General features: G+C 57.0%; 1 protein-coding gene across 1 annotated transcript; it reads left to right on the top strand.

The window, feature by feature from the left end:
• The first annotated feature begins 7,073 nt into the window (after nucleotides 1–7,073).
• On the top strand, nucleotides 7,074–8,165 carry LOC104254511 (prolactin-releasing peptide receptor-like). The gene has a single exon (XM_009808317.2). The coding sequence runs from the start codon at nucleotides 7,074–7,076 to the stop codon at nucleotides 8,163–8,165; it is 1,092 nt and encodes a 363-aa protein (XP_009806619.2).
• Nucleotides 8,166–10,506: the final 2,341 nt, after the last annotated feature.

Genomic DNA, 10,506 nt, shown 5'->3' on the forward strand with positions numbered 1-10,506 from the left:
GATGTCTTGCAGGATAGCCTGCAGTTGTTTCTAAAAGCCAACCTGGCAACCAGCGCACAAAGAAAGGGATAAAATCACAGCAAACTGATTCCTGATCATCGTCTGTACGGGGTAGGGCGGACACCGGGATGTCATAGCAGATGCCTCAAGCACTGATGCTTCAAGAAGCATTGCCCCCTCGCAGATCAGGGATCAGCAGGGCGGGTTGCAGCTTTCGAATCCGTCCCTTGTATCTGCTCAGGGACAGAAACTCCTGGTGCAGGGCAATAGGAGCTTTGGAGTAAGAGTGACTTATCCTACAGTGTCTCTGGAAGCCGTAAAGATTAGGCCAGAAAGGGTTTTTCCAGGATAAGCATGTGCAGAGGGAAAAGCTCCCAGCATTGCTGCCGGATTGCCCTGGCGCGCCCGGACGTGGATGAAGCCTCCGGCTGAGTCGGGGTGGACATTCTCTGTCCCAGCCACCCAGTGATTCATTATTCTGCTGTCTTGTTCAAACTCATCTCTCATCTCATGATCTTTTAAGAGCTTTCTGGTTTCCTTATCAGATTGTTCTGCTGTTTAAAATTAACAGCAGCTCTCGGCCAGACTGTGATATGGAGACAAAGATGATTTTCTTCCTGCTGATGATTTGGCGGGGATGAGCACTCGCCCCTGAAGTCAGCTCTCAGCCAGCTTTAATAACACCGACCCGCATCCATCAGATTGAGACAAATTAACAGCCTTCTCTCACCAAAGTCAGAATTTTGCAGAGCTTCTCCTGGGACTGGTCTGACAATTTCCATTTCTCTTACCAAGAAAACTCCAGTTGATGATGGTGATTATTTTTAATTTTCCCTTATTTAAGCAAGCCATGAAGGAAAAGATCCTGCACGTGGAATCAGAGACTTCCAAGGAAAACTGAGCTGATGGGCAACGACCTGCTTTGGATCTGGCAGCCAGGTACCCCAGCCACGTTAAATAACAAGCAACCCTGCTAATGTACACTCCCTTACTATGGGGCATACAGTAATTAATACATCTGACTTCAAAGCGATGCCTGTGGAGAAGCAAAGATTTGTTTTTCCTTCCACAGGAGAAAAAAAAGAAAAGAAAAATTACAAAGCCCCAATCTTTTCACAAGGCGCAATAACTGCTCCAAAGCAGTTCCATGACAGCGTATTTCTGGATAGCTGAGAGCTTTAAAATTGCAATGTTTGTCCTGACACTTCAATAAAAACTGCATAACAGTGTTTTAGCTGAAGGATGGTGTTTGTGGTTGGGGGAAAGCGGCTGCTTATTTTTTTTCAGGACAAACTTTGCAAACCCATAGTGGATTTCTGGATACTTGTTGCCCTCCCAGTGCCTTCATAATCCACTGCCCCACAGTAAATGACCCCAAACCATTAAACAGTCCATGGGGAATTCAGCTGCACGGGCTGGCCAGGGAGGCTTTTTCCCTCCCCCTTGCACTTCCAACCATTTTCAGCTTTGTTTTTACTCTTTATCTGCTTTGTGGTATCTCCAAAATCAACCCCTTCCCTGTGCAGCTGGGACCAGGATCCAAGTCCTACCCAGAAGCCACAAACACAAATCCCCGGCCAACTCTTCCTGCCATTCCCGGGGCAAGTCAAAGCCGCTTGAATCTGGGGAGCCATGGAAGTTACATTACAACCCTGAAAACGACGTGCCACGTTTGCTGCCGGGGCTGAGTCTGCGGATGCAAACTGCCCGCTGCGGACCTGGGCACGGCCAGAATCGCTACCCAGAGAGGGCTGGGAGGGAGAAGGTCTGCGCCCGCCCAACGAACGGCCTCTCGCCTATTTTTGGAGCATTTTTGGCCCAGGAAAGAGAAGATTTTTTGTAGCTTGATTGCTGTGGGCTCCCTCCACACTGAAAAACAAACCAAAGGGCACAAAGCCTTTAATCGGTGGTGATCTGCCCTATCTTAACATCAGCCCATCGCTCGGGTCAACAGGGTAATTATCCCCAGGTTTAATTCCAGCTCTCGTTACCACCAAGCTTGTCATAACACTCTTGCATAACGTAATGGAAATGAAGTAATTACTATAGTCACTGGACACTGATATTATTGTTTGCCACTCAAATCTCATTAGGAGTCGTACATTATTAACTTCATCTTGCCACTGAAATCAATATCGAAGCAATACTCCATTCCTCTTTTTAATCCATGATGCAACTGCATTACAGTAATAAATGCCCAATTAAGGCTAATTTCTCCCAAACCCCTGTTTCTGCAGTTGTTATCCATGTATCAATCGTTTGTGCAGCAATTCGCTAACTTGAAATAAGCCGGAAATCATTTTTGAAAGGAAACTTGGAGTGGAAAAAGCATCTCTGATGTGGCAGAGGCTGCAAGAAAAGGTGGCCAGAGGGGTGGGAGAGAGGAGGGACGAGAAACCGCAGCTCGTGCATGCTCCGAGCGGATACTACAGAAAGAGAGATGTGACCTGCAAACAGCAGCACTTGCACAAGTCACCCTGACATTTCAGCCTCCGGCACAGGAATAACATTTTGTGACTCTGCACTGCGCTTCCCGAACACCGCTGCTATGGTTCAACCCACGGGCTCTTCACTGACACTTCACCGAAGGCCCTGCCGCCGATCACGCCGGCGGGAGCGACACTGCTCGCCCCTTAATCTCGTATGTTTTATGGATCGCATCCCTCATCCCTGCTCCTGCGGAAAAGCCCGCGGCCGCCTTTACCCAGCTGCTCCGCGGGAAAGCAAAGCCCCAGCTCAGAGACACGCGTTTAAGGGTGACGGGGAAGGGCCCTAAGCAGCTTCAAGCAAAAAAGGGAATTCCCTGAAGTTTCCTTACACAATATCTGCCCTATAAACATATGATTTTTGGCATAAACCAAACAGATTTCCAACGCATCGCCCTCGGTCTTTGCGAGGCGAGGAAGAAGGCGGGGAGAAGGGCTGGCGGAGCTCACGCCCGGCTCTCGGTTATGCCGCCTTCTCTCCGTCCAGCCCCAGCCCGCTCGTTCGACTGAGCCGTGACCCTTTCTCTGCTCATTTAACTACCTGAAGTCGCTGGGTATCGGCTGGGTACCCGGCCAGCGACCTGCCACCTCTCCAGCAAAGCCTGAGCAGCTCACGGTTGCCGATTATTGCTGTGCTGCGTGAGGCTGACACCAGCCACGCTTTTATCCTATTCCCCCTCTTATTTTGAACTTTCAGCCTTACAAAAGACCCGCTGGTACAGCCACCTCCTCCCACCCGCTCTCCTGCGGCCACCCCATCGCTCGGGCTGCATTCACCGGGTCCTCCTGCCCCCCTCCAGCGCTCAGTGGGGCGAGGAAGGGGACACACCACCTCTGCCATCGCACGACAGCGTGGGAACGTGCCCATGGGGAAAAGCCCCGAGCGAAAGCCCGAGCGCGGGCAATGCCACGAGCACACCTGCATGGCTGCAAAGCAGCAAAGGAGGCTGTTGGGAAAAAGATTCGTGTTGTTTCCCCTACACACCCCCCAGCTCACCTTCGGGCCGGCGCTCCCGGGAGAAGGACAGGCAGATCGGCAGCTCCAGCGTTTGGTACTTACATTTTTGGGTAACCCCTTCTCACTCTTCTGTCCCGGACACAGCGCAGGATTGGCATAATCGAGCTCCTCCACGGGAACAAAAGCACCTTTACACCGTAACGCCGAGGAGATGGAAAGCCCCTCGCCACCAAAGGCGGCTCTTCCCTCTCCCAACTAGCAGAGCAAACCTGGCTTGGGTTTTTTTCCCCACTATACTTCTTTTTCCTTTTTTTCCAAGTTCTGTGAAACACTTAAATCACAATTTCTAAGTTTAGCAAATTGCTTCAGCTCCACCAGCCTGCCGAGCTCTGCAGAGGACAGAGCAGAAAGAACTGCTGAACATGAGTAATCCCTTGCAGCAAGGGCCTGCCATGACCTTTTATAGCTAATTGGGGAATTAGTTTCACCTCTTGAAGCACCTTCGGCTGCTTCAGGCACAGCTGAAGCCTCAGCCACACTGTTCCAGCAGCTCCGCTGGGTTTAACCCCTGTATTTTACCAGGGCAATGGCCCAGGCTCAGCATGGGCATTGTCGGAGCTGCCCAACCTTAAACCTGCTTTAAAGACCTGCTCCTGCGGCCCCGACTGCACGTAAAATCTCTGATAAAAAGGAGAAAGCTCGTTAAAATAACTCCAACCTCCCTCTGAGGCCCATACAGCTAACCTGGGAATAGCACATCACTCGGGCATACGCTGAATTTGAGAGGGATAGTTTTAGTGACTTCAGCCGTATGGATCAGGCTTGCCCTAAATCCAAAAATACTTTTTTTTTGTGAAAAACCCTTTTGATCGTGGCTGGATGATGTCAGGGCTGGATGATGTCCCGAGCCCGTACATGCAGCTCTCTTCAGAACCGCGACTTCAACCCAGGGGGAACAAACGTGGGTGGAAATCAGCAATTAAACGAAACGCGTGCCTGCCATTTTAAATCCTAACAGCTTCATTCTAAGCGCGAACAGCGTAGGGAGAGATTGGGTTTATTTGGTTTTAAAGACATTTACATTGTTTGTAAACACACACAGGAGGGAACAGCCAAGAAATAAAAATCTAATCCCAATTCTCGCGTGTCCCTAAACACTCAACATGCATTGCAGAAGCGTTTTCAAGTGTCTGTGCAAAGGGGTTTTAGTGCCGAAGCTTTTTCCCAAGCTCTTAAAAACGTCAATATTGACGTTACCTTGAAGGTAAATGCCTGTTGATTGAAAAGGCCACATACTTCTGCTGTGCCTCTGTGCCGACCCTGCAAACACCGAGGTTCTTGAGTGCAGCTGTGATAAAAGGTGACCCAACGTATTCCGGGAAAAGCAGAAAAAGCGGGAAAAGCTGGTGGTTTGGTGGAGAGAAAACCAGCCGCATGATGGCTGGCCCTGCCCCCCGGTCGCATCTGGGGCAATTCTGCTTCATTTCCCGGTGGTGGAAAGCGGGGCTGGGGGCTTGGCCGGACGCGGGGAGCACCCAGCGCCGTTCGGGTCGGCGGTGCCGGCGCTGCTCCCGGCAGGCTGGGATCCTGGCCTGGCTTGGTGTTTTTCTTCTCCACCAGGAAATAAAATGCAAAATGGGATTTTTATTCCCCCACCCCGTGGCTGTGGGCTGGAAGCAGCTCCCTGCCGCCCCTCGCTACTGCTGCCTCCGCACCAGCCCTTGCTGGCTTTGGGGACAGGCTGGTGCTGGTGTGCGCTGGGGGCTCCGCTCGTGGGGCGCACGCTGCACCCCACGCCTGTGCCCCACACCGCGGCTGGCGGGTGGCCCCTGATGGCTGGGTCACGCTCACCCTGGGTTGGGTGCCCATCAACCCATGGCTGGACCACCCTCACCCCACCCTGCCCTTGCCCCACGGCTGGGCCACCAGCACCCTGTAGTTGGGTGCCCCTCGCCCAACAGCCGGGCCACCCTTGCCCCACAGCTGCCTTCACGCCATTCTGCCTGCACCCTATGGCTGCCCGCACCCCCCCAGCTGCCCTTACCCCACGGCTGCCCCCACCCCATGGCTGCCCTGGCCCCACGCTGCCCTCGCCCCACGCTGCCCTCGCCCCCTGGCTGCCCTGGCCCCACGCTGCCCTCGCCCCCCGGCTGCCCTGGCCCCACGCTGCCCTCGCCCCCCGCCCGCTCCTCCGGGCCGGGACCCTCGACGGGGCGGCCGCTGCCGGCACCCGGGAGCTCCGCGCGGTCCCTGCGCCCGCCCGCCCCGTCCCCTCCCCTGCCCGGGGGGGGGTTCGCCTGGAGCCGGCCCCGAGGGCGGGCGGGGGCTCCCCGGAGCAGCCCCGCAGCCGCCCCGCCTTGCGCGGGCGTCCCCGGGAGCCAGCGGCCGGGCTGGCGGCGGGGAGACGCGGCTGCGGCTGCCGAGCGGCGGGGGGGGGGTCCCCGCGGGTACCCGGAGGACCGGGCGCCGCGGGGGGGGACGGCAGCGGCGCCCGAGCGGACGCGGGTGTGAGCCCCCGCTGCGGCCGCCCCGGGTCTCCCGGGGAGGCCCCCCCCCCCGCGGGAGGCGCCCTCCCCATCCCGGCGGGAGCCCCGGCCAGGCGGCAGCCGCGCAGCGCGGGGGTTCTCGGCCCAGGGCTCGGCGGGGGGCCCCGGCCGGGCGTTTCCTCCCGCCGCCCCCGGTGGTGGCGGCGTCTCGGCTGCCGCTCTCCAGCCGGATTTTGCATCCCCATCCCGGGCGGGATCCCGGAGCGGCGTCACCCGCAGCGAGCGCCCGGCGTGTGCCGCCGCGGAGCAGGAGAGCGTCTCCCGCGGAGGGGGCCGGGGGCCGGAGGAAGGCTGCGGGGAGCAGGCTGGGCCGCGCCCGCCGAGGCGGTGAGACGGTGGGTTGGCAGCGCGGGGCCCGAGAGGGGCCCGGGGGGGGCGGGTCTCCATCTCCTCGCACCTCCTGCCAGGGCATCGCTGACAGCGTCCCCGTGTGCTGCTGTCGGGGCTGGCGGGGACGTGCCCCGCGCCCCACGCGCGCCGCTGCGGGGGGGGCCCGGGGAGGCGCCCGCGGCTGGAGGAGCCCCGGCTCCGTGGGTGGCGGAGAAGCGCCCGGCGGGGTAACACAGCCCCACGGGCCGGGGAGCGGTGGGGTGGGCCGGGGCCGAGAGAGGCGGGAGGGCAGGGAGGGGGAGAGGACCCTTCTGCCCAGCCGGGTGGCCGGGCTGGCGGGGCGGGATGGCGTTGGCGAAGCAAAAAATGCCGGAGCGCCTTTTAGGTCTGCTTTATGTCAGCACAGCCCCCCGGTTACTTCCCACGGGGCATCCCGAGCTGCCTTCCCCGTCCTGCTGCCCCAAACTGGCAGCTCCCCGCAGATCTGCGCCCGGCTGGTTAACGTGTCGCAGCCGGGTTCCCCGTTTTCTCCGTACCGAAGCTCCGCCGTGTCCGCCACGGGGCACGTTCACTCTTAAAAGGTCACAGCGTCTTTAAGTCAGCTGGTGCTTCGCTACGGGGCTGTGCAGGAGGACCCAGACCCTGGGGACGGGTTCTGCTGCCCCGTACAACCAAAGCACGTTTCTTTCCCCTTCAGGGCTGGTCTCTGACTTCAAGGCGTGGAGAAGCAGCGTCGGCCGCAGGAGAGGCAGCATGGCTCACAGCCAGCTGCCCAACGACTCCTGGCAGAACGGCTCAGCCCCTCTCTTCACCGGCCTGGACCTCCTCCTGGAGCTGAAGCCCCTCTTCATCCCGCTCTACGCCACGCTGGTGGCAGTGGCGTGCACGGGGAACCTCTTCCTCATCCTCCTCATCGCTCTCACCAAGAAGCTGCACTGCACCACCAATTTCCTGATCGGGAACCTGGCGGCGGCCGACTTCATCATGTGCCTCGCCTGCGTCCCCCTCACCGTCTCCTACGCCTTTGAGGTGCGGGGCTGGCTCTTCGGCATGTTCATGTGCTACTTTGTCACCTTGATGCAGGCCACCACCGTCTTCGTCTCGGTGCTGTCCCTCACCGCCATCGCCATCGACCGGTACGTTGTGGTGGCGTACCCTATTCGCAGGAGGATAAGCCGCAGGTCCTGCATCTGCCTCGTGGCCTGCATTTGGTTGCTCTCCATCATGGCCTCTGTTCCCACGTCGCTCCACACCCACTACTTGGATCTCAACACCATCGGCCACGACATGATCATCTGCGAAGAGTTTTGGAAGCACGAAGAGAGAGAGCGTCTGCTGTACTCGTGCTTGATGCTCCTCTTGTCCTACATGCTCCCACTTTTGGCGGTGTCGGTCTCCTTCTGTGCCATCACCTACCGCCTGCGGAGGAGGAATGTCCCAGGCGCTGCCTATCCCTGCCAAGACAAATGGACCAAAACGAAGCAGAAGACCTTCCGGGTGCTCACCGTCTCGGTGGTGTGCTTTGCTATCTGCTGGCTGCCCCTCCAGGTGGTGAACTTCATCAGAGACATCGACGAGGAGTTCACCATCCTGGACAAGAGGTACGTCAACGTTATCCAGGTCTCCTGTCACCTGATTGCCATGAGCTCTGCCTGCTACAACCCTTTCATCTATGCCTCCCTCCACGACAAGTTCTGGTTCCACCTCAGCAGCTACTTCTACCGCAAGAAGAAGAGCTCCAGCGTCACGTCCTGCAAGGCTTCTCGATTCAATACCTGCTCCACCCTGGCAGATGCTCCTACCGGGATCTCGGATAAGATTGCTTTGCAGACTAGATTATCGTAACTGAAGGACCCCAAGAGATCAGCGTTGCTTTAGCCTGGACATAGGAGCTGGTGGCTGGCGGTGGTGGAATGTTGCTGCTCCCAGAAGAGGTCTCTTGTGCCTGGCAAGGAGAGCGAGCACCAGGGAGCAAACTGATGGGCTTTGTGTCCTCGAGGAGCAGCTCTTCTGAGCAGCTCAAGGATGTTTTGTTCTTTGGGGAAAACAAACCGGTGCAGCAACAAACACCGCAGCCAGCCAAAGACAGAGTAATTCGGAGCAGGACGTACCTGCTGTCCCGCGTACAGACACTGGAGCAGCGGTAGGTGTTTCCTCCTGCCCCAATTTGGGAGACAGCTGGAAAGACGCGAGCGTCAGTGAAACCACGAGCTTGGCTCGTTGAAACGGAACAACGGATGAGCTCCCAGACTGATGACCAGACACACAACTAACCTGACCTAGTTCTCCATAAGCCTCAGTTTTCAGCAATGCCTCCGCATCGGCGGGGTCCCAGTCTGCCTCCGTTTCTGTGCTTGCTTTACGTGCCAAGGAGCAGTGCCTGAGCCATATCCCGCAAGCGCCGGGTCGTGCAGCAAGCACCGCGTGCCGGGGCGGTGGGGCAGGAAGGCGGGGGCTGCCTGGGAGGAGCAAGTCTCCCATCGGGCTTTTACAGACTTTATCTCACATCATGGCTGGGCATGGGGCGTATACGTTATATCTCAACTCACGGCTGGGTGTGGGGTGTATAGCCTGTATCTCGAATCATGGCTGGGTATAGTAGGTGGCCGGCGCTGTATTTGGAGCGCAAAGACTTCTCCCCGTGGCTTATTTAGGAGGTGGGTCAGCTTCTAAGCAAGACAAACACACATCGGATGCATTTAAAAAACTCTTTGGAAATCTTACGTCTTCATTTTGTAGGATAAAGATTGTTCCTAAGCAACGGCTAGCACTTTCTGCCTCTGGAAGAACACCGTCTCTTGCAGGTAGCAGTTAAACTGCCATGCATTCTTTCTTTTAAATTGCAGTTCCTTGGTGAAAGGACAACATATGTTCAGAAGCATGCATTCTTCAGTCGGAGGCTGTGTGGGAGCACGCGGCCGCCGAAAGCAGACGGCTTGTTTTGAATGGGGGCGACTTTCATAACCTGCTTGACTTTCTGAAGAAGCCACCTGTGTAAGCAGGCTGGAGGGTCCCAATTTCTCCAGCCGATAGCGTGCAGCCAAACAAGGCCGACGTAGCCGGGCACATCACTGAAATTATCGCTGTTCTTCATAGCCGAGTAGGACTCAAGGGGATGGGGCGCCCAGAAAGATCCCGGGTGCTGTGTTTGCTGGGGAAAATGTCTCAATCTCTGCTCTCCGGGTAGTTTGAGATCGTATACGTCCATCTTCGAGCTCCTTGGGTGGAGGTGGGAATCCTGGTGACGGGCTGCTCTAACCCAGAAACTGCCGGATAAAGGGTGGGTTTGCTTGTCGGACGCTGCTTGGTGTCTCTAGATGCCTGATGCATTGGCGGCCCGTCAGCCGGGTCCGTGCAAGCGGCACATCAAGAAGGCACCACGTCTTTGCACTCAGATGCCCAACTCGGTTTTAACCTCTTGATTTCCCAGGAGGAGCCTTTGGGGACAGTCCACAGGCACCAGCATCACCATAAGCACCGAGTCGCAGGGTCATGACAGCTTCTGGCCACCCAAGGCCATGCCTTCGGTTCACCATCTGCTGCTGTGCTCCGTGGGGCCGAGCCATGTATCTCCCACTGCTCTTCGTGCCCTGGGAACAGGACTTTAAAGCCCTTGTGCAGCATGTCCTCACCACCGCATGAAAGCTCTCCATGGCGTTGGCCATCACTCATGCCTTCAGAGAGCAGCTTGGCATCCTCCGGTGCAGAGGCAGCGGGTCGGACCGTAACAGGATCCCTAATCTGCTCTTGTTATGCCCAGGCATGAGCTGCTGCCCGCTTGCCTTCCTGCTGAGACCTTTACGGTGGTCCTAGAAGGGCCATCTTGCCATCCGTGGTGCAACCAGCGGAGACGGGGACCTGTCAAATGCAAAGTGATGTGCATGCTTGTGACCTCCGTCGTGTATCTGCAAAGCAGCTAACTGTTCGCTTCTCGCGGCTTTCTCGTGGCTGCACAGGGCTGTGCTCGGGGCAGAGGCGGGATCGCCTGTCCTGGAGGAGCAAAGCAAACCAGAAGGTGCACTGCTTGTCCTTCCCTCTAATAAATGCTTAAAAAGCTCAGGCTGTGTGTTTGTATTGATTTGAATCCAATGGAAATAAGCTATCCTTGACTGCAGCTTAACCGCGTCCCGGGAAGCTAATCAATTTGGACATGTTTATCTCTGTCACCGTCACTGGCAGCGGCAGA

Source organism: Gavia stellata, chromosome 17 (assembly GCF_030936135.1).
Source record: "Gavia stellata isolate bGavSte3 chromosome 17, bGavSte3.hap2, whole genome shotgun sequence".
Taxonomy (NCBI): domain Eukaryota; kingdom Metazoa; phylum Chordata; class Aves; order Gaviiformes; family Gaviidae; genus Gavia; species Gavia stellata.

Coding starts and splice junctions, on each gene's coding strand:
- LOC104254511 (XM_009808317.2), top strand. CDS start 7,074: ATGGCTCACAGCCAGCTGCCCAACGACTCCTGGCAGAACGGCTCAGCC.